Source organism: Phaseolus vulgaris, chromosome 11 (genome assembly GCF_000499845.2).
Source record: "Phaseolus vulgaris cultivar G19833 chromosome 11, P. vulgaris v2.0, whole genome shotgun sequence".
NCBI classification, from domain to species: Eukaryota; Viridiplantae; Streptophyta; class Magnoliopsida; order Fabales; family Fabaceae; genus Phaseolus; species Phaseolus vulgaris.
The window spans coordinates 48,928,609-48,952,742 of NC_023749.2; the positions used below are offsets into that span (position 1 = coordinate 48,928,609).

The 24,134-nt window shown below is 31.2% G+C and overlaps 4 protein-coding genes across 4 annotated transcripts; 2 read left to right on the top strand and 2 right to left on the bottom strand.

Moving 5' to 3' along the window:
- The first annotated feature begins 305 nt into the window (after positions 1-305).
- Positions 306-10,586, top strand: LOC137819477 (uncharacterized). The gene is made up of 7 exons (XM_068623344.1): positions 306-459; positions 6,821-6,964; positions 7,142-7,197; positions 8,957-9,080; positions 9,184-9,290; positions 10,141-10,207; positions 10,318-10,586. The coding sequence occupies exons 2-7, from the start codon at positions 6,883-6,885 to the stop codon at positions 10,419-10,421; spliced, it is 540 nt and encodes a 179-aa protein (XP_068479445.1). The 5' UTR covers positions 306-459; positions 6,821-6,882; the 3' UTR covers positions 10,422-10,586.
- LOC137809269 (uncharacterized) lies at positions 3,895-4,410 on the top strand. The gene has a single exon (XM_068610405.1). The coding sequence runs from the start codon at positions 3,895-3,897 to the stop codon at positions 4,408-4,410; it is 516 nt and encodes a 171-aa protein (XP_068466506.1).
- A 2,705-nt stretch (positions 10,587-13,291) lies between the features above and the next one.
- Positions 13,292-16,529, bottom strand: LOC137820836 (transcription factor bHLH121-like). The gene is made up of 5 exons (XM_068625110.1): positions 16,381-16,529; positions 15,475-15,613; positions 14,924-15,051; positions 14,368-14,835; positions 13,292-13,868 (listed from the first exon to the last, which is right to left on the bottom strand). Exons 2-5 carry the CDS (start codon positions 15,572-15,574, stop codon positions 13,716-13,718), a joined length of 849 nt encoding a protein of 282 aa, XP_068481211.1. The 5' UTR covers positions 15,575-15,613; positions 16,381-16,529; the 3' UTR covers positions 13,292-13,715.
- Positions 16,530-21,017: 4,488 nt separating this feature from the next.
- Positions 21,018-21,458, bottom strand: LOC137809279 (NEP1-interacting protein-like 1). The gene has a single exon (XM_068610413.1). It carries the CDS (start codon positions 21,456-21,458, stop codon positions 21,018-21,020), a length of 441 nt encoding a protein of 146 aa, XP_068466514.1.
- Positions 21,459-24,134: the final 2,676 nt, after the last annotated feature.

The following is a 24,134-nucleotide window of genomic DNA, read 5'->3' on the forward strand; positions in this document are numbered from 1 at the left end:
GGTGTCTTTGTCCCAAATAAAATCCTTTTAGTTCTTCAAAATAGAATAAAATATGATTTTACTTATTAAATAATAAAGTTAAGATAATAAAAAGTAATTTTATCCCAATCTTATTTCAAAAAATATCTGACCCAATAATTTAAAAGGAAAATGATTTTTACACAAACCATGCGCCAGAATACAACGGGCTTACGTGGACGGGCTTATGTGGATAGATTGCTGACGTGGCATGGACGTTTTTGTAAAATCACAGTGATAAGAGGAAATTTTAATTTGGTTTGAGAAAGCGCTGAACCCTCATTGTTAATGGTTGGGGCTTTCTGAGTGGAGTGTGGGTGCTGCTCAAACGCAAGGAGAACGTTGCGAAGAGGTTGCGGACGGAGTGCGAAGAGGTTGCGAACGGAGGTTGCGGACGGAGTGCGAAGCGGTTGCGGCCGGAGTGGTAGGAGCGACGGGAAGGTCAGTGGGTTTTTTTTTTGGTCGTTTTTTGAATGCATTGCATTTGTGGGCGTTTTTTGGTTTTGAATGCATTGCGTTTGTGGGCGTTTTGCGGCAGTGGACGTTCTGTTGTGTGACCGTTTGCTTCTATGTTTGTGGTTTAGGGTTTTGTGGTTATTTATTCTTGTGTTTAGGGTTTATTTAGGCAATATTCTTCATAGCAGTATGAATATTAGAAATAAATTATTTGGAGAATTGAAAAGGATTAAAATTTTATAAAATACGTACATTGATCAAATAAGCTTTAAAAGGTAACTATTGGAAGGCTGTGATAGAAGAGGCGAGTCTTCTCCAATGCCATTGATTTAACAATTAATCAAAGCTTGGGAAATCTGGTGCTTCTCAATTTCCAGCCTCAAAACACCTTTGACAGGTTTGTGCACCTTGCGTTTAGGATACTAGAGATTTTTCATGAAATACCAGACACAAAGAACAGATTAGAGTTTAACACTACTATTTTAATCATAGCAATTATAGAAGTATGCCTTCTCGAGAAAAAGAAAAATGCACAGTTACCAAAAGTTGAGACTTAATAATATAAGTGGCACAGCAGTGTCATATAGACCAAACCTAGACTTTTAGACAACCTTAAGAAACCCAAAAAATAAGACCAATTAAAACTGTTGAGAGAGAGAGGGACATTGAGCTGAAACTGTGTTTCTCAAATAGCACAAATGGTTTATTTATATTGACAAAAAGAACCAAGCCAATAAATAGAGATTCGATATCCTCTACTAATAAAGGTATGATATGACAAATAAAAATGCTCCTAATAAAACATGTATAACCTAGATATTCTTGATTATATAGGATCTACTCCTTACTTCTATAATTATAACTAAAACAAATTTGAATTACATATATTGAATAAAACAAGCAACTGATCTTAGAGGACGATGCAATCACAAATTAACATTTCAATCTGATGGAGGAGCAGAAAAACAAAACCCAAATAAGAGGAGCAAATAAATAAATATTTAAAGCATACTAAATAATTGTACCATCAACAAAACCAATGAAACAATAAATAATGAAAAGCTATAAGAGGAAGTTTGAATAAATAAATAATATTTAATGCATGCTGAATAATTGTAATATCGCACCTCATGATAGTCAGTAATTGGAAATGGATCTTGACTAGCAGTCAAAAGGAGGTTATATGACTGTTCAGATCCATCAGTTCTATTTATATTCACAAGTTATACATTTACTGCTGCTGGAAACTGTTTCTATACTAATTTATAGGGTAATTAACATCTGGGTATAGTGGCTTATCATTATCCTAGAGGGTTATATTTTCTAATTTTACTATAATGTAGTTCAATCTGAATAATTATCAATAATAGAGAGCTGCAGGGTGCCTACTAACACAAGCAATTCACCAAATATCTATTTTCTTCAGCAAATTAAGTAAGAAAATTTATTCTTGATGAACAAAAACAAAGACAGGAAACCTGAAACGCACACCTGAAGTGATTCCTCTGTATAGCATTCTTTGACTTTATTTAAGGTTGAAACCTCAATTACCACAGAATTTCCATTAGAGTAACTCAGCTTTCCATCTAAAGACATTTTTGCACTAGTCTCAAAAACACCTTCATGAGAACTTGAACCAGATACACTTGGAGCAAGAGGGCTACTTGGGGAAGCAGGCCTTACTGAAGCTGCACCAATACTGCTATCAAATAATGATACAATGGTCCATGCGAAGGACTCTTTGTAAGGCATGATTTTAGACCACACCTGCAGTTTTTGCTTCTCTCTCTCAGTCAAGTGCACCTGTCCAAGTGAGGTGAATGTTAAAAGCCCATTCAATGAATCATTTCACACACAAACAAGAGTCACCCTGTAAACTATACACCTAAATAAGAAAGAAAAAATTCATGGAACATATTGATTGCTAGAGAGAGAAATATGAAAGTATAATCCAGAAAATGCAGTTTACACCCTGCTCCCTTTTCAACTAATAATTTAAATTTTGTTACTAGCATCCTATGAGCACCAGTCCAAAAAAATTAAATAAAAAAAGATAACGTCTTTCCTCCATTTTTTTAATTGTCCAAGACCAAAAGTAGAAGATGAAAGGAGAATGAAGAAAAGCATATTAATGCTCTTAATTAAAAGCCTAGTTCAAGTGCCTAGGCTCACATTCATTTTTAATCTGTTTTCCTGCTGCAGCATATGCTTTCACTGCATCTTCAAGTCCCAAGTTAAGGAAATTACACTCCTGCTCTCCCTTTACACTCTTCTCTTTACCCTTTTCACCAAGGTTATCAGACTCGAGAGTCTAAGTAGACTCGTGGGAGGTCGGTAAACTCGACTCGTAAACCCGACACGTAGACTCGTAAACCCAACCTAATCGCAGACCTTAATGGGGCTGCAACGAGGAGCGAAAAAGTGCAAGGAAGTGGGGCGAGGCACAGTGGAGGCGAGGCGCAAAGATTTGAGACTGCAAAAACACGAGGCGAGTTTGCACCGAGTTCAGCGAGTCTGTTCGAGAGAGTTTAAGAGTCAACCCGCGAGTTTGATAACCTTGGTACTAACTCTTCCTCTATCTCATTCTATCAATGAAATGGCCATTTATGGACACATCTGCTTTCATTTTCCAAAGTAGACATTGAGAATTTGAATAGACTAGACGAATGAAAATGGACTAGCGCTGAAAGTTTACACCACTCTTTTCCCATTTGTTTTGGAAGCATTCTGATTAGGCCATGTTCGGCAGGCTATTAGATAGTATAGTGATTATTGACTCACCACAAAACTTACCACCGTCCACTCCACTTTGCTTAGAAAGAGATAACAACAAACAATAGAGTTTGAATATTTTTCATAATAATATTATGGTTCTGTTTAAATAATCATCTTCATAAGTATTTCTAGATAAACAAAAAAAAAAAAGAAATTAAATTGAATCAAACTTATTCTGTAAATTAAAATAACTTATGTACATTTGGTTTTAGAAAAGTTGAATGAAAAATCATCAATAAAAGTTAAGTCTAACATATAAAACTTGACTCATTTTATACGTTTTCTTCAATTTTGTTGCGTTTCTTTTGCTGTTCAGAGTAACTATTCTCCTTCTCGAGAAGATCCAATGGAAAATGAAGTTTGAATCAGTAGTTATATGAACATCCGCCGGAAACATAAGTTTCACTGTTTTTTCTATTTGTGCTGCCGTGTTTCTTAATAAATTTAATGTTTTTTGCATTTGGGCTTGATTTGTGAGCAATTACGGTGTAGATTTTTTTTCCACTATTTCCTCTAAATGTTGTTGACACTATGTTTTGGCCTCTTTTTTTTCTTCTCATTGTTGATCCATGTTGTTTCTATCATACACCATTCATTTATTAATGGAGTGCCTCCTGCATTATGGTTTTCAACACTTGATTGAGGATGGTAATTAGGAGTGGTTTTAGTGTTGTTGGTATACTATCTTTAGTTTGGTCTCAACTCCTTGTTAGTTTTGTAGCATTTTTTGTGTTGGGGCAGACCATGGATGACTTGTTTGATTCCTCGTTGAACTTGGAGGACACCCATTACAAGGAAGGCTATGATGAAGGCCACAGTCACGGCCTTGTCGCGGGCAAGGAAGAAGCCAGACAGGTTGGCCTGAAGGTTGGTTTTGAGATTGGAGAGGAGCTTGGTTTCTATAGGGGTTGTGTTGACATTTGGACTTCGGCTGTTCGGCTTGATCCCACTTGTTTCTCTTCACGGGCCAAAACAATTGTTGGCCAGATGGAGGAGTTGATTGAGAAATACCCTCTCATGGATCCAGAAAATGTACAAGTGCAAGAGATCATGGATAGCCTCAGGGTCAAGTTCAAGATGGTTTGTTCTTCCTTGCATGTCAAACTTGAGTATAGTGGCTATCCAAAGTCTTCTACAGAAGCCAACGATATTCAATTTTGAGCTGCTTATGATATTTTCAGTCTTCTAGAGATACCAGTGTGTAGAGATACAATGATTTGGGCAAGTTGATGAACAAATTGCTTGTTATCATTTCTATAAACGGTCGTATAAGTCAATGTATTAAATAGTTATTTTATATTAAAAATGATAATGTATACATTGCTTATGAATGTAATCTTGATAAGTATTGTCAAGAATATTATTCAAGAATGACTGCTTTCTTTGGTTATTTTTGTGCATAGTTGTTAGAATTGTGTGATTTGTGATTTGTTAATATGATTTAGTAAGCGAAGGTTCATATCATTGATGAGTCACAAATGGCTTTGAATTATATGAACATGCATTAATTGTTCAAACTCTATATCATTGATATGAATCACACAATTCAACCATAGTTTTTTCTTTCTTTCAAGTTTTACTTTCTTTTGTTAACTACTTTAAAAAAAATTGAGAAGCCAAATCAGCTATTGAATGGAAAGGAACACTATTACACTAATGCACCCTATTTGATTATTCCTTTATCTGATTTTTTTTCCCTTTTAAAGTAGGGGTTTCTCTTGTCAGTCACTCACTAATGTTTTGTAGTTGCTTTTGGTGACATTACGGGTGATTAAGGGCAATGACTTTTTTTTTTATCTGGGGTCAGCCTGATACCTATTTTCATTTGTCTTAGAGACCTATTCTCATTTGTCTTAAAAGAATCTTTGGTTAAATTTTCAATGGGAAAAAGATTAAAAATAGTTATTTGAAAGGTGAAAATTGAGTTAAGATGAGTTTCATTGGCATGCATTATTGATGGAGGCAGTAAACTGTTCTCATATGTAAAGGCGGATTATTTGATTGTTGATCCATCCATAGCTATCTGAGGCAATAGCTATCTGAGGCAAGTAGGTGTTAGTTAGAGTACACTATTTTACATTTTACCATTAATAAAGTTATAAATAAATCTATGAAGCTTCAGGTTTCTGAATATCAATTGTTGAATCATGTGATCTATAATGATGATATGGAAGTTAACTGATCTATGCCCAATATTCAAAGTCATTTGCTATTTATCCCAAGAAATGAATCCTTTGCTTGTTAAGACATATCAAATTGATTGCAAATTGTGTCATCGATGGTTATTCAATTCATAACTTGCTCCAAAAACAACTATCTATGCTGCAAAACTAACAAGAGTTGAAAACAATTTAACACTAACGTGGCATAGCAATGACACCAAATCTTTAATATCAATTAACAGATAAGCCACAGTACATTAGGATTGTTGGCTGCAAGGTTTGCCTCTAAATCAGACATGATCTGTCATACCATGACAATAAAGCAAATAGTAGATCCCTATCTTGAGCTGCATACAGTTTGTTATGTGTAATTCTGATTTATCACATTATTAACACAACATAGGGATAAATGGTTCTGCTATAAAAACACTGCACTTGGCTTTATTTTTTTGGTTTGAGGCATATGCTGCTTTCTATGGTCAAGCTGCTGACAATGTTTGGTAGATGCATGGAGGTATGTAGTGATTCAGGAAGCAAATGCAGCAAGGTCCGGGGATCTTTTAGTCTTTGCTCTTCATGGTTATGTTGTGCTGGTCACACCTAGCTGTTAGCATGTTTTCTCTAGCAGTTTTCCCTCGCCACAAGGCTTTTGTTTTGTTTTGTGCTGGTTTTATGCAGATTCAGGTTTTGGGACTGAGTATCTTTAACTAGTTTTAAGGTTTTGATTAAGTGGTGTGTCGCTTAACTTTGCTCTAATTGTTGAATGCTTAATTAGGAGTCTTTATGTATAAGGGTTGGAACACCCCTAAAGTGTTTCTTTTAAATTCTATTAATTCATTGCTGATAAAAAAAACATAGGGATAAATGGATAGTCTTGGAAGATGTTACCCTAGAGTATTTTTATATAAGCATCACAACATTTGATGTTTGGATTTTGCTTAAAATTATAGTTGGCCTTAACATATTTATCTTTTAGCTATGATAGTGTTTTAAATCATGGGTAGGGCTGGCCCCAGAAGAGTTCAGTTCATAATGGTTTTAGTATACTCCTTAACTGGGGATCCATTGTTTTTTATGCATTAAATGTAATCTCAATCTACTTCTGTTGCAAACTTGGGAATGAATTGAGAGAAATTGATCGAAACAAACAATGAAGTTGAACAATTATAGCATTAAGAATAGTACTTAGTTATCTCTCCTTTGAGGATTTCTCCTCTAGGATTTTATTTTTACAAAGTGCTAATATTCAATATACAAATATTATTGGATATTAATGAATTCCCCACCCATAAGTTCTCCTAACTATTTATGTTACTAACTTGCCCCTCTGACTTACTAAACTAATATTCTAACTATTGAAACCAGCTATGCCTTCCTCAAATTCCTAACATTCTCTAATTTTCTTGCAGCTATAATTGGTTCAGTTTGATAAGGAAGTAGGGTAATCTGCAATACAAGGTGTGAAAACAAGATGCAGAATAGAAAGTTGGCTTCTGGAAGGCCCTCTGGAACTGATGGCTCGGATTACTCCTTCCGTATGGTTGTTGATTCAAGTTAGCTTCATCTTTTCCTTAATCTCTCTTTATTTTATTTTATTTTATTTTATTAATTTATGACATACATATTTTAATACAGTTGCACTGAATTTATTCTATAGCTTAGCTTTTAGCTATATCTTGTTTTATTAATATTCTCATTGGTTTTTGTTGTTTTGATGTTATGCCATTTAGGGTATCAACTAGTTGCAAAGGGGAAGAAACGTCTCTCTCTGCACTTTATCACTGAGGTATCTAGGATTTTGTTTATTTTTTTTCTTTTATAATTATTGTAATTCTATGTCAATGCCAATGGTATTATATGTTCTGTGATAATTTTTTATTTGGTTATTGATTGTAGATTTTTAAATGAAATATTTTGGACCAGTTTAGTGTATTTAGTTTAAATGAGTAACAACTCTGTGATTTAGTACAAATTGCTTTTGTGCTATTTTGGAAAATGGTTATTTTTTTTATAAAATTAACAAATTAATTATTCTGAAAAAGGAATAGAATTATCCACTAAAACCCCCAGACTATCTCTCAAAATTTTCCACACACAGTCACCAATGCACCAAACCTTTTGCAAAAGCCAACATGCATAACATCCCCAATCAGTACCAGTGAATCAAACTGCCGCCCACAGGTTCAACAATCAATTTGATATATCTATCATATGTCAATTTCAGTGGATGTTGCTGCCAGACTTCTTAAGTAGAAAGAGAATAGAGTACCAGGACCAAAATAGCTGATTTTGCAAGAAGCTGAGCAACGTGTGCATAAAATTTGTGATTCTTCTATCTTTGAATTGTATCTTGTATTGGCCCTTCAACATTTTGTTCTGACTATCTCTGAGCTGAGAACCTGTTTTGATCCAAAACTTAACAGCAGAATTTTGGGTGTTCACGTTCAAATATTAGTGTCAATGCTTTTTTTAAGTAGTGAACTTTAAGCATAACTCAATCCTACAAAATTGACCCAGTAAGGTGAGGTTTGTACCTACTTATATACTATAAATTGGTTTCGTTTGTAGTTGATGTGGTATCTCCAACACCTCCCAATGTCGAGACATGTACATCTAATGCGTATGACTAAATATTAATGAGTGATCCGATAGCGAGTGACATAATAGGTGCAACAAACCTCGTTAGGATAGACTTTGAAACCATGTTAAAATAAAAGAGAAAGAGAGGCATAAGTTGACTTTCTTGTGTGCATTGAGCACATAGGATTATGCATTTATGAATAAGAAAATACAAAGATATGGACTAAGCCTGTTACATCTAATAGTTTTAAACTATTCTCAAACACGTAGTAATGTACAGAAAGGCTAATCCATTGAAGAGAGCAGGTGATTGAACTGAGCTGATATCCCTTGCGCCTGAATCGAATTCCAACTTTTATATTGTGGCTTATGGTGATTTTGGGTATTTGTTAGATACAATTAGGAAAAGGGTATGGCAGCTCAATGTAATAGGTTTGTTGCCCGGGTGACATGATGTTGTATGATATCTTTACATAGAAGGCTTTCTTACTGAAATTTCTGGAAAACATTTAAACAAGTTGGCCTTGCTTTGATTCTTGAGGTACAGCTCTACAGGACATGTATTTCCTACAGTGGACTACACTTGACGAAATTGTCAAAACAATTTTATCAACTTGAATACTTGATAGTCATATACTTTCATTAATGAAAAACATTTATTAACTTTTATGTGTACTCATGCACTAATCCGGTTGAACTATTTTTGGGTGGCTATTCAAACTACACAGTTCATAACGAGTGTTTTTATATTCTGTAAAGGATTCATGTTATGAAGTTGTAGTGCTTGTGAGTGAAGTTTTATAGTCTCATTCTCAACTTTCTAAATCCTACTTCGTAGCCATGTAATACATTTTTTGTCTAACCTTAGTTTGTGATTAGAAATGCTGAATCTGTAACTATTCCTGGAGAATCTGTATTCTCTTACTGTTGACATCTATGTTAAAATTTGAAATTGTTCCTTGCAGGCTGCGTTGCTATTAATAGGAGCAATATTTGCATATTTACCAGGAATAGAAGCAGATACTCAAAATACAGTTGCCTATTCATCTGTTTTTGTTAGTGTTGTTTCACTAATCATTGGGAATATAGGTTGTTATATGGCTAAAGCCAGAGTTATTTTTTGTTTCCTTTGTATCATATTGAGCTTTTTATCTGAACCTTTTAAGTAACCTATCTCTCAATTTTGTGACAGGTCGAAGACGCAGCCGGTCTGGTTTATTGAGATTTTATGCCATTGTATCCTCCATTGCAATGGTTCTCTTGATTGCTTCTCTTGCAGTGAAACATTTGCTGCTGAAGGTAAATATGTTTGTTTTTCACCGGAGATTTTATAAGAAAAACTTCATTAACTATAAAGAACGAAACATGCCAATTAAGAAGTAAACATCTTAGTTGAAACTAAATTCTTCTAAGTGCTTCGTGAAGTCAGGAACTAATGTCAATTCTAGGCGGTTCTTGTGTTTTTGGTGGATCATTCTTATTCTTGTTAATATTAGTCATCTTCATCCTTGCATGGGATTCAAACCAGTTATGTTGAACCAGTATTTCAAATTTTGGGGTATCTATTTCACGTATTTAATGATATTCCTGCGATTACCTTTACTGGGAACACGATTCCTATAAAGATGTTTGGTAAGTATGTGCAATTCTTTGGAACGTTTTTACATTTATTCTAATTAGAAAAAGGTATGATAAAGTGAAAGTGGGAAGTTATTTTAGAAAATAACTTACATTCCCAATGAAAATAGTTTTTCGAAATACTTTTTATAACTTATATGAATTTATTCTACATGGGGATAGGAAGAACGGGAAGCATGTGTAATATAGATTCCTGGGAATGATTAATTTTTCGAAATAAATTTTATAACTTTCACCAAATATGAAAATGTTACATTCCTGGGAATAATTTTGTAAGACTTGAAACAAACACATTCTTGGTGTCTAATGACTTCTGGTGTTTTGGTTTTAGTTTCCTTCTAACAGAGAGAAAGTTACTTGTACCTAAATTTTTAAATTTGGACTATTGTGAGGGTCAACACAAAGTTATCTCATGCACTTTGGTGGTTTATTTGTATTGTTACACAAGTATATGATAAGAAAATTGTTCTCTTTCTAAATACAATTATCATTGCATGAAACTCTCGTGTAGGCTATCTTGGATTCTAAACTTTGGAGAGCAAAGTATGATGTCAATGATCTATCTCATTTTCAAACTGGCAAGTTTTCTTCTCAACTTCTAAATTTGCTGTTCTTATTGTGCAAACTGGTGTCTTAATTTGATCATTTATAGTAATAATCAAGCTTATCAGTCTTTACTTCTTTGCAGGCTTGCTGTTATATCTAGTCACCTTATCGGTGCTCAAGCTTTGTACTGTGAAAGCAGTTGTTTCCCTTCTTTTGAACATGGCTCCTCCCAAGAAAACCTCTTAGCTCCCTTCAACAGTTTTGGGGTCCAAATCCAATTTCTGTCATTGATCTTTATGCATGACTATCTTTTATGAGAGAGATGTTGATGTCAACTGAGAGATTTTACTCAACATTTTTTTAAGATGTTTGTTGTTAACTATATAGGGTTTTCTGTTATTTTTTGTTTAATTTAAGTATTACTCTGGAGAATGATTACATAATTTTCTCTACAAAGTCTTCTGGAGAGAAAAAAAGAAAAAAAAAGAATTTTTTTCCTTAATTAAAAAAATCTCTTGCATGTCATTTTACTTCTATATGTTTATCATCAAAATATGACTTCTACACGATTATCATCTTCAAAATATCACAGTTTTTATTCTTATCTAAGTAAAAATTATATTCAATTTCAGTTTCTAACCCACAAAAAAAATTATATAGTTATAACCAAGAACTGGAGGGGAAATAAAAAATAATTTTCATGTATATGTATAATTGAAATTCATTTGAAGTAATATTTTGTTGGTTCATATGGAACAATTGTTGCTTGTTTTTCTTCCTAAAATATGACTAACATACACCAGAAATTTGACAGTTAACTTTGTCTCACAAGTAATTAAAAATAAAGGAACATTGATACATGTTTAATAGAGTGATGAAGTTGTTCATATGTTTATCCCTCTGTTTCTCAAGAAGTAATCAATGTCATTTGAACATTATAATACAATGTTAGCTAAACATGTAAATATGCTTAATTTTTACTATTCATTAGTAAAAAATTCTCACATGAAAGAACCTAAAGCTTCATGTGAAAAAATAATAAAATTTCCAACATAGGCTGAAATACAAGCTTAAACACTTCAATACTTAATAATGTCTAAAAAGAGGATGAAGAAACCACTAAGAATGAAATGAACATTGAAAGGAAGCCACAGAAGTATCAGCAGCAAGATGGCTAGCTACATTCCATGAGATGCCACATTCTTCAAACGCATGAAGCTAAAGTTGAGCCTTCCACAGGTAGTGGAGTATGAAATTAAGAAGAGTATTACAAGTATGGGAGACAACATGAGGAGAAACTGCAAGTAAATGGCTGTGTAATTTGAGAGCCACAACAAGCTAAACACAATGCCAAATATCACAACCAAATGAAAATTTGGAGAAGTGGAAACAGTGCCCATATTCTGCCCTGTGTATCCCTCTACACTCCTATTTTTGGGAGAGAACCACCCCATTTTCACTATCTTATTGGTTTCTCACTGAGTGATCTCTGCAGAACATCATAAGCACTACTTGTGGGTTGTCCTCAAAGGTTTATATAAGAGTTGATGAGCTTCTGTTGCTGCAGATATTTGATTGGTTTTGGCATATATTCTTTGAGTGTCACTTTTATCTGATTAATATCTTTTCCTTTTTGTTCTGTACTCAACACTTGTGCTTGCAAGCGTTGCCTAGACTATTTTCTTGATGAAGGATGAGAACAATGGATTATCTTTTCCACATTTCTACACTCCCAAAGGCTTAAAAAAGGGCCTTCTTATCAAACTGAATCTTTAACTTACTTCTTCCCATGACCCTGCAGATTCAGAAAGAAAAGTGAACTTGGAAGGTGAAACTTACTTTTCTTTCCTAACAAGATTAGTCAATCCATCTAAACCAGATCTTTTCCATATGTATGTTTTAATTCAGTTTTATTTTCTAATTATTACCTACTATTAATAGATGAATTTTATCATGCTAAAAGTAAAATGGTAAAATAATTATGAGAAAAAGGTATCAATGTAAGTATTACCTTTATACATTAACATTGATATAAACAGTTTAGAAGTACATTGAAGGAAGAGAGTAATAATTTTAAAAATGCAATATCACTTGAATTAATTTATTTCTAAAGAGATAAAAATCAATATCATGACAGAATTTCTGAAATAATTTTTCTGTAACATACATGATAGCTTTTGGAATGAAATTTTCAGAACAAACTGTCCATAACCCATGAAATGCATCACAGACTGAGACTTTCATAACAAAGTTTCCAAAACAATTTTTTTCAGAATATATGTAATAACTTCCAAAACAAGCTTTCCGAAACAAATTCCCTCTCTCTTCTTCCTATCAAAGAGTGTAGTGGAGAATCGAAGTGCAGCAGCTATGACGGCAACGGCAGCGGCTGAGGTGGTGGCGGTGGCATGGTGTAGTGAGGGAGGATATTTTTGTCCTTTTTATTAGTATGGGTTGCAGTTAGTAATAATGAGAGTGCAGGAAGAAAAAACCATTAAAGAATCTAACCATAGGACTGAAATAGCATTTAGTAGACTCGTTAACTGCCATTGTTACAAGATTTTTCTTCCCTTTTGCATCTATGCAGAAGACTTCATTATCCATTCTACAGTATAAAATTGATAGGTGAAATGATACCAATTTTTACTAAATAACCCAGGCTCATAATCTAAAATTATTCACTCAATAATACAAAAATGTTTTGAAAAGAATGCATTTTTTTTTCATAGATGTGGGTCATTTTAAGATTGTTTGTGGTGAAGTAGAGGTTATCCAATTGATTAGGTAGTTGTGCACTCACTGCAGACATTGGACAATATACTGTTCTCAACTCAATTTCTTCTTCCACTTTTTCTTTACCTTTAGGAGCCAATAATATTGTGAGGTTCATGGAGCCAAATAAGGTTCATATTATGAGCGAGCAATTGTGAGGAATCTCGATTCTGCAAGTATAAAAAAATAAAGCAATGAAATAGTTAAATGAAATACAAAGCGAGTAAAATAACTGTTAAAACCCCGGCTTCACAAGAATGAACAAAACAATGGAATGATCAAATGTGTGCGTTTTTTCATTTGAGAATTACCAAAAGAAAATAATGAGTTCCAGACTTGAGAGATTTCTACTGATTATATGAAATTGCATTGATATCAGTTAATTAATTAAGCATTGTACAATTCGTAGTCACTGGCAATTCATCGCAAGATACAAATGGTTAGCTTGTTGAATTGTATCGAATCATGAAATTCTAACCACTATGAAAGAATTTACAAACCTATAGGTTAGCTAACCCCACTGCTCAACTTGGAGATTTTCAAGCTGAAATCTCAAGTTTTCCCTCAGAAGGGGAAGTTTATGCTTAAACTATGTATCATTTAAACCTACTCAGACCAAATTCTTACTTAGGAAGAGGTAACAGAAGTGGCTTTTATTTTGGGATAAGAACAGAATGACTTGTACCCTCCAGAGTTGCAGCAGATGCACGAAAATCTTCTTCATAGTGGCTTCAAATGCACAAGAGCTTCACTAAATTGCGTACTTTCTCATTCATTATGCTTTCTGCTTGCAACTGTACTGCTTGATGAGCTATCCTGAGCGCTATGAGAAGAAGACCTACCTAATGAATTCCCTCCCGAGCAGCAGCTGCTTTCCCTTCTCGACAACTTCCCAGATTTTCTTTGTCCGGATGATAAATCCTGCAAAACATGGCACACAAACAAAACCTGAATCCGATGATAAATTGATGTTGCAATGCCTCCCGCAACGATTGATTTTCAGTCAAACAATGGGCCGCAACATGTTCACAACATATTTACAAAACCTTAAAGATTGTTCTATTTCACTTCTATCACAAGAAAAACTAAATATTCTAATTTCAATATTCTATTCTAGCTTCTAGGTATCATCGGTGGAATCAGTTTGTTGTGTGGCATACTGGGGGAGTGCAAGAGGCATCTCATGGTGGTGTGCAAGGAAGTAGTGTGATGGACGATTGTTAAAGACATATTAATAATAAGAGTAATTGCAAAATTATTATATTTTTCTTTGGTGCATTCATAAAATAATTTCCTGATGGGACGGCTGGAATCTGCCATTGCACTGCATCTGCAATTGCATTTGCAACTGCAACTGAGAACCATGATCACATCACAGCTATTTATCGGTTGCAAAGTTTCCTTGGAAAACAACACTAACCTGATCTCCGGAAGACCCAGGAGTCTTCAACTGAAGGTCCGTAGTGACATCATTAGAATCCTCATTCTTTTCGGCCTTGCTCTCCCTGAATGATTTGCTTTTGGACTCTTGTTTTTCAGACACATTGGACCGACTGCCTGGATGAAGTGGAGGCGAAACATACTGTGTGGATTGTTGTTCAACAATGGTATTGGGGGCTAAATAAGGAACAAAAGTTGAATGGGGATTGGAGATGACTGCAGGATGTTGATTAGCAAAGTAGGGGAATGGCTGCATGGGAATTGGACCAGGAGGTACTGCCATTGGCATTGGAAAGGGGTATGATGGTGGAGCCATCACAACTGAATGATCCATTGCAGTCCATGGAAACATAGTTCTGAGCTGCTGCTGATACTGATTATTCAAGTTCTCGATATCCGATTTAAGAGAAGCCTTTTCTTCTCTGAGATCATTTTTCTCCTGAGTCAACTAAAAATTGAATGAAATTTAAATTATTTTCATTATGATAGTCCTAAAAGTATCAAGAGACTGGCAATTCATCAAAGAAAAAAGTTACCTCACGAGATTCTTCATTTAGTGTAGCATATTCTTCTTTGAGTTTACTAACATGAGAAGTAAGGTCCTTCAGCAAATGAATTGTATCACCTAGAATGGTTGCTTTGTCATTTTTGGGCCTGTCAGGGTCTGCATTTCAGAATCTCCACAGCAGAGAGTGATTTAAGAGATTTATTGTTTTATCGGTCATTAAAATTAAATGGAAAACACATGAATACATTGCAAACAAATAACAGGTATTTGATACATATTATCAGCATTTGTAAATCCTCTTGTTAACCTCCGCTGCATGCTACATGTGGTTTAAAATAATCAAAACTACAATCAGTTAATTAAAAAAACTAAATTAAATCTATACAATACGAAAACCAAAAGAAAAATCCCTTTTTCAAAATGACAACTGCAGCATTAATGTACTTTAAGGACAAAAACTACATCAGTAATTTTCAATTGTAATCAGAACAGAACTTCTTTATGTAAATTCCCCTACCAGTTCTACAGAAATACCAGTATCAATTAATTTCCAATGTAAAAAGGTGAAACTTGATTTACCTAAAACGTTACCCAGTTCTACAAACTGTTCATTGAGTCGATCCCTCCTTAACTTTTCTCGGTCTGCCTTTTGTGTCTTTCTTGCAGCTGAACAATCCATTGGTTCAACTCCAGGCCTTTGGCAGTAGATAAATATGTTCTAAAAGGCAGAAAAATTTAATCACCAGTTAGATCATTGATTTCAGCTTTGGAGAATAAGAAACCAAAACTATCACACGAATGCATGTCATTTACTTCAAAGGGGTGATTATTGCAAATTTCAATATTCGTTACTAAAAAATTTCATGGCAACACATTTAAAATTAAGGTATTTAATTAGCTGCAAGCATAACATAAACCCTGTGTTACTTTGGCCAAGTAACCCAACTAACTAATTACTAACAACTAATTAACAAATGGGTATCTATCAATGTTAAACCAATGTAAACCAATAACATGATTCAATTAGCAAATCAAACTGGTTTTTAACCACTTTAACAAGTTGAAATTTACAAACAGTTTTTAACCTATGACATGGTTAGACTGATTTTTCAACGAAAACAGTCAAAAAATTAGTGAATAGAAAATGAAAACTGGTATTATCTGTTGAATTGAGAGAACTATAGTTTATAGTCCAAAAACTATAATTTGTGAGAGCCCAAAATAACACTTTTCTCAACGGTATTGAATGAACGCAAGAAGAGACTACAATTACCATGACTGCGTAAAAAATCCCTAATTTTTTTTTACGAAATCGAAAATCAGGAAAGGGGAATAGAAACCCAGGACCAAAACCCATGTGAATTATTCGATAAAGATGAAAAATTTAAAAGGGGACAAACTAATAAAACAAAAAATTTGAGCTTGGAAAGGATTTACAGGAAGTGAAGTGAGCAATGACAGAAGAATAAACGTTAGGGATTTTACCTCGTTCTTTATCTCTCTGTCACTGATTCTTATCTTCAATTTTTGCGCACTTCCTCTTCCAATTGTTCTACTTCGAAACTACATCTCAAAAGAGAGGAAAAGCGAAACGACACTGTAGCATTGTCGTTTCGATTCATCGAAACGACGGGCACATGGTGTCGTATTTCAAATGCGCATATTCGAAAGAACAAGATGTTTTAAAAGCTAATATGAAAGAATATTAAATTATATCTTTATAAAATAAAATTAATCTTTAATGCTTTTTTTTTTTTGCATAATATAATAATTATTTAAATAATAATTTATATGCAAATGGAATCGTGTTCTATTGCTTTTACAAGGTTCTTGAGTTTGAAAAATAATTGCAAATGCTTGACAGTAATATCCTAGTGATAAAAAAAATATACATAATTTTATTTATAGATTTGAATTCTCTAAATTTATTTAAAATAATGATAGTGAGATCTTATTAAAATTGATTTGTTTATGTTTTTAATATATATTTATTAATTTTAAGGAAATAAACTTTAACAATAAATAATAATACTAAACATATTTGCTTGAATAGATTTTGGATTAAGAATGTTTTTAAAAATTATTAAGAATGTTTTTAAAAATAAATTAAAAACACTTTCTAACACACGTTCAAAAAATGTTATAAAAATACATTTTTAAATAAAAAAATTCAAAATAATATTTTAAAATATATATTTTGGAATTAATTTTTAACTAGATTCATCCTTCCAACAAAGCTTTTCTTTATTGTGAAATAATTTTTTAAAAATAATTTAAAACATTTGAAAATAATTTATCTAGAAAACTTTTTAAAATGTTTCTGAACATTTTTTCAGTAATTTTTTTTTTTTGAAAAATCATTTTAGAAAGCTCTAAAATGCTTTCCCAACAATTAAAAACAGTAACACATTAAAACATTTAGTTAAAGCAGTAACACATTAAAACACTTAATTAAAACAGTAACACATTAAAACATTTAATTAAAACAGTAATACATTAAAACATTTAATACTGCACCCCAAATCTTTATTATCATCAAAGAACAATAAGATGTTACAGTTGAAAAAGTGATTGGAGAAGAACATTGAAAAAACTAAACACAAATATTGGAGATTGAAAAATGGTGTAGCTAGATGTTTCTCCGACACAAAGGGCATGTGTGATTGATGTTGAGCCATTTTGTGATGCACTGTTGATGAAAGATATGATAACATGGTTGGGGCATGCGAATTGCTCTTGATCCAATTGAAAATTCTACAAGACAGATGGAACAACACTCTTCTGTTTTTTCTCCAATTATGAACCTTTCAAGATTTTTAAAAGAATCATGGTTGCTTTGCATGGAATCAAAGACGAAAACACCATCATGGGTTGATCTTGAAATTCTACTACCATTGTTCTGCATGTTGTTGTGACCCAAGTTCATGGAATCAAAGATATAAACACCACCATCTACAATTGATCTTAAAAATCCAGTGTCGGTGTTGCTACGGTGACCCAAATCCATCAAATCAATAATACAACTATCATCTACAATTGACCATTGCATTTCCATTGGTGTTACTAAGAAAAAGATGAACCAAGATCACAATTTGGATGATCGAATGCGAGTTAATTAAGAACAATTTCACAAACCCATGATTCTATAAGCTATCTTGCTTTAGTTTTTACATAAATGATCATAATGAACTTGAAAGAAACACTTCAAACAAGACATAACAAATTCAAGAGTTTGTGACAACACATGAAACAAAGACAAGAAAGAATGATCAAACAAAACAGTTAGAAAGATTGAAAAACATGAGATTAAACTCACTTGTTTGATTGTAGAGTTCCTTAATTTGAGACCACCACTCACACTAAGAAGGAAAATCTAGATTCAAGTTAACTTTTCGTTCAAGAATTTGATACTTTTCTTTTCTCACTATAGGAATGAAATGAATGACTTGAAAGAGATACTATATATAGATATATACTTATTAATAAAATCTTATAAAATATAATAAAATCTTAAATAAAATAATTAATAAATGAAAAGATACAATATTAAAAAATATAATCAAATCAAACTAATATCATAAATAAAATCTCATCAAATTAAATTTAAAGTATTTAATCAAAATGATGATTATTAAAATTCAAACCATAATAATAGTAAAACTAAATGGTAATAGTTAGTTACACATTAAATAGGTGCGCGTCTAATTAATATACCCTGACCAAATTATTTAAAATCTTTAATAAAAATATATAAAATTGAAACTGTAATGATGGAAAATGTAATTATGATAATAAAATAAGTTAAAGAAAGAAAAGTACAAGAAATGATAATACAGTTTTTTTGTATATATATAATAAATGAGAGATAAAATTAAATTAAAGGGTGTTAGTTAATGATTGTTAACTTATTAGTTTTTAAAGATATTTTCATCCGTTAATAATAATAATAAGAATAGTAATAATCTATAATTAATAAAAATATACAGTAATTATTTTATGTAAACAATATAAAATCAACCGTGGGACCTAAACTGGAAGTTAAAATCTTGCAAATGATATATACTTTTACAATAAAAGTTGAACGAAAACTTAAAATCTTGAAAATCTATAAAACTGGATTTTAAAATAAAATATTTTGTTAACATTAGAGTAAGTTTCTTTTAATCATTTAATTTTTGGAAACGTTTTGTTTTGGTTTTTGTTGTTCCACAAGAAACAAGTGACATTTTTTTTCTTTTCCAGCCGTAACTTTTGAGAGTACTTAGATCATTAGAACGTGTGTGAAAGACTTAGCGGGAAGATTTATTTGTATTCGATGTTTTCTAGTGTGAAGAATTTTTTTTTGGAGTTTTGCACTCTTATTTTTCACCTGGTTGGATTTTTTTGGTTTTGTTACTTCCAAAAAAAAAAATGTAAAAAAAGTAAAGGAAAACACAATCACCACTAATAAAAACACGACAAAACTTTTCTCAATCATAAACGTTCACTACCAACCACCACCACTTACAAATGAAGAAGAAGACACCACACTTTCTACCATACCGAGAAATGTATTGTTGAAATTAAAAAAATGGTTGTGCATAGAGAATTTGCCTACCAAAAGAAAATTATCTTCGCACTAAGGAATATCGAATACAACGAATCTTCTCGCTAACCTTCTCACCCATGCTCAAACGATGGAATTGCTCTCTCAAACACTATGACTAGAATAGGATGAAAGTGCTTTCACGAAAAAAGAGGTAGGTGAATACGATGTTGCAGCTAAAGTTATTTAAAAAAAAGTGAAATTATACTTCATTTATAATTATTTAAAAATTATAAAAATATTAAAATTGACTTTTCACACTTTTTACAATTATTATAAAAGTATAGGAAAATGTATTGAGCTTGAGGGATAGTTTACCTTTTTAGTATTTTATTGATTTTCTTTATTTTACTTATATTTGTAGGATTAATTAAAGTACAGGACAATTAGATATATAAATATTAGTTCTTTACGAGTAAGAAATTAGTTGTTTAATTTAGTATTTCCTTTTTTACAAATTTTGAATCCTTTTGATTCTATTCTGGATCTGTTCCAAGGTTTACATTAATTACTGAAAATGTATGAACATTATTTGGTACATGTTTGATAGAAATTGGTATTTAATTGTTGGTTTCAATATTTTTTTTCATAATATAATAATTGGTTAAATAATAATTTATAGGCAAATGGAATCGTGTTCAATTACTTTTACAATGTTCTTGAGTTTTAAAAAACAATTGCGAATGCTTCACAGTAATATCCTTGTAATAAAAAAAATTATACATAATTTTTTTTTTATAGATTTGAATTTTCTGAAAGAAAAGAGTGTACTTTAAAAATAGTACCGTTAGTTATTGATAAACACATAAACTTCTTTTATCTGTTATACAATCGTTAATCTAAATTTTGATATACATCGTTATCAAATATATTTAATTTATTATATTTCTTAAATTTTTTTTTATAAAACAATTAATAATTATAAGATTTTTTTTATAGACGGTTCGAATTCATTAAAAGAAACTCAATTCTAAATTTGATATGTAGAATTTATTTTAAAGTAATGAATAGTTAGACATTATTAGTGGAATCTAATTAAAATTGATTTGCTTATATTTTTAATATATATTTATTAGTTTGTTAGGAAATAAACATTAACAATAAATAATAATACTAAACATATTTGCTTGAATAGATTTTGGATTAGATATTTTAGGTCTCACTTCGTCAAATTAAGTAATTAATTTTATGAATCTTTATGAATCTTTACATTTTTTATTTTAGAGTTTTCTTTATATACAGAGATGAGAACGTTTTCCTAAAAAAATGATATTTTTTAAAAGAATGTCTTTTAGAATGTATTAAAAAGTGTATGAATCATACATTCAAGAAATGTTATAAAAGTACATCTTTAAATGAAAAATTCAAATAATAAGAGAATCAAGTTTACTCATACTTAATACTACAACTCAAATCTTTATTATCGTCGAAATATAATAGGATATTACAATTACTAGGATATTACAATTGATAAAGTGATTGGAAATGAGCATTAAGAAACCCAAGCACAAAGATTATAGATTGAAAAATGGTGTAGTTAGATGTTCCTACGACACAAAGGACATGTGTGACTGATGTTGAGCCACTTTGTGATGCAATGTTGATGAAAGATATGAGAACATGGTTGGGGCATACGAATTGCTCTTGAACCAATTGAAAATTCCCCAAGACAGATGCAACAAGACTCTTCTGTTTTTTCTTCAATTTTGAACCTTTCAAGATCTTGAAAAGAAATGTGGTTGTTTTGCATGGAATCAAAGATGAAAACACCATCTTGGGTTAATCTTAAAGTTCTATTGCCATTGTTCTGCATGTTGTTGCTGTGACCCAAGTTCATGGAATCAAAGATATAAACACCACCATCTTCTGTTGATCTTAAAAATTCAGAGTTGATGTTGTTGTTGGTGTTGCTGCGGTGACCCAAATCCATCAAATCAATGATATAACCATCATCTACAATTGACCACTGCATCTCCATTGATGTTACTGAGAAGAAGATGAACCAAGATCACAATTTGGATGATTGAATGCGAGTTAATTAAGAAACAAGTAGACCAAAGAATTTGAACAATTTCACAAACCCATGATTCTATAAGCTAACTTGCTTTAGTTTTTACATATATGATCATAATGAACTTCAAAGAAACACTTCAAACAAGACATAAAGAAATTGCAAAATTTGTGACAGCACATGAAGCAAAAAAAAGAGAGAAAGATCAGACAAAAGGAATAGAAAGATTGAAAAACATGAGATTAAATTCACTTGTTTGATTGTAGAGTTCCTTAATTTGAGACCACCTCTCACGATAAAAAAAAAAAATCTAGATTCAAGTTAACTTTTCGTTCAAGAGTTTGAAGCTTTTCTATTTTCACTATAGGAATGAAATGAATGATTTGGAAAAGATACTATATATAGATTGACATATACTTACATGTTAAAAAATCTTTTGACATATAATAAAATATTAAATGAAATAGTTAATAAATTACAAAATACAATCTTAAAAAATATAATGATATCAAACTAACATCATTAAATAAAATAATATCTCATCAAATTAAATTTAAAATATTTAATTAAATGATCATTATTCAAATTCAAGCCATCACAATAATAAAAATAAAATGGTTATAGTTAGTTACATATTAAATAGACGCGTGTCTAATTAATACATCTTGACGAAATCATTTAAAATCTGTAATAAAAAAATATAAAATTGAAACGGTAATGATGGAAAATGTAATTATGATAATAAAATAAGTTAGAAAGAAATGTACAAGAATTGCTAACACAGTTTTTTTTATATATATAATAAATGAGAGATAAAATTAAATTAAAGGGTGTTAGTTAATGATGGTTAATTTATTACTTTTTAAAGATATTTTCATCTGTTAATAATAATAATAGTAATAATCTATAGTTAATAAAAATATATAGTAATTTTTTTTACGTAATCAGTATAAAATCTACCGTGGGACCTAAAATGGAAGTTAAAATCTTGCAAATGAGATATATACTTTTGCAACAAAAGTTGGATGAAAACTTAAAATCTTGAAAATCTATTATACTATACACTAAGAAGATTATGTGATATGAAGACAATTATAAAAATTAAAACTGAATTTTAAAATAAAATATTTTGTTAATTAGAGTAAGTTTTTTTTAATCATTGTATTTTTGGAAACGTTTTGTTCTGGTCTTTGTTGGTCCAGAGCAAGTACATCTCATCTAGTTGCAACACTTTTTTTCTTCTTCAGTCGTACTTAGATCATTTGAGCGTGTATGAAAGGGTTAACGAGAAGATTCATTGTATTCGACGTTTCCTAGTGTGAAAATATTTTTTTTGGAGTTTTGTACTCCATTTTTTCACTTTCTTGTTTTTTTTTTATAGTTTTGTTACTTCCAAAAAAATGAAAAAAAGCAAAGGAAAACACAATTACCACTAATAAAAACACGACAAAACTTTTCCCAGTCATCAACGTTCACTACAAACCACCACTACTTATAAATAAAGAAGAAGACACCATACTCTCTACCATACCAAGAAGAGTATTGTTGAAATTAAAAAATGTATGGTTGTGCATAGAGAATTTGCCTACCAAAAGAAAATTATCTTCGCACTAAGGAATATCGAATACAACGAATCTTCTCGCCAACCCTATCACACACGCTCAAACGATGAAATTGTTCTCTCAAACAGTGCAACTAGAATAAGATGGAAGTGCTTTTATGGGAAGGGAGGTAGGCGAGTGTGATGTTGCAGCTAAAATTATTTAAAAAATAAAATTATACTTCATTATAATTGTTTAAAAATTACAAAAATATTAAAATTGACTTTTTTTTAACATTTTTTACAATTATTATAAAAGTGCAGGAGAATGTATTGAGCTTGAGGGGTAATTTGCCTTTATAGTATTTTATTGATTTTCTTTGATTTTACTTATATTTGTAGGATTAATTCAAGCTACATTTATAGGACAATTAGAGATATAAATATTAGTTCTTTTTTACAAGTAAGAAATTAGTTGTTTAATTTAGTATTTCCTTTGTACAAATTTTGAATCCTTCTGATTCTATTCTGGATCTGTTCCAAGGTTTACATTAATTACTTAAAATGTAAGAATATTATTTGGTACATATTTGATAGAAAGTGGTATTTAATTGTTGGTTTCAATATTTTTTTTCATAATATAATAATTAGTTAAATAATAATTTATACGCAAATCGAATCGTGTTCAATTGCTTTTACAATGTTCTTGAGTTTTAAAAAAGAATTGCGAATGTTTCACAGTAATATCCTAGTGATAAAATAAATTGTAAATATTTTTTTTTATAGTTTTAAATTTTCTGAAACGAAAAGAGTAGTATACTTTAATAATAGTACTGTTAATTATTGATAAATATAAACTTATTTTATCTGTTAATACAATCGTTAATCTAAATTTCGAAATCGTTACCAAATATATTTGATTTATTATATTTCTTAAATTTTTATAAAACAATTAATAATTATAAGAATGTTTTTTTTATAGGCGGTTTGAATTCATTAAAAAAAAACTCAAATCTATATTTGATATGTAGAATTTATTTTATAGTAATGAGTAAATTGTTAAACATTATTAGTGAGATGTAATTAAAATTGATTTGCTTATA

Coding starts and splice junctions, on each gene's coding strand:
- LOC137809269 (XM_068610405.1), top strand. CDS start 3,895: ATGGTAATTAGGAGTGGTTTTAGTGTTGTTGGTATACTATCTTTAGTT.
- LOC137819477 (XM_068623344.1), top strand. CDS start 6,883: ATGCAGAATAGAAAGTTGGCTTCTGGAAGGCCCTCTGGAACTGATGGC. Junction 6,965..7,141: donor CCGTATGGTTGTTGATTCAA/GTTAGCTTCATC, acceptor TATGCCATTTAG/GGTATCAACTAGTTGCAAAG. Junction 9,081..9,183: donor ACTAATCATTGGGAATATAG/GTTGTTATATGG, acceptor ATTTTGTGACAG/GTCGAAGACGCAGCCGGTCT.
- LOC137820836 (XM_068625110.1), bottom strand. CDS start 15,574: ATGGATTGTTCAGCTGCAAGAAAGACACAAAAGGCAGACCGAGAAAAG. Junction 15,052..15,474: donor AGAACTGGGTAACGTTTTAG/GTAAATCAAGTT, acceptor TCTGAAATGCAG/ACCCTGACAGGCCCAAAAAT. Junction 14,836..14,923: donor TAAATGAAGAATCTCGTGAG/GTAACTTTTTTC, acceptor TTCAATTTTTAG/TTGACTCAGGAGAAAAATGA.
- LOC137809279 (XM_068610413.1), bottom strand. CDS start 21,458: ATGGAGATGCAGTGGTCAATTGTAGATGATGGTTATATCATTGATTTG.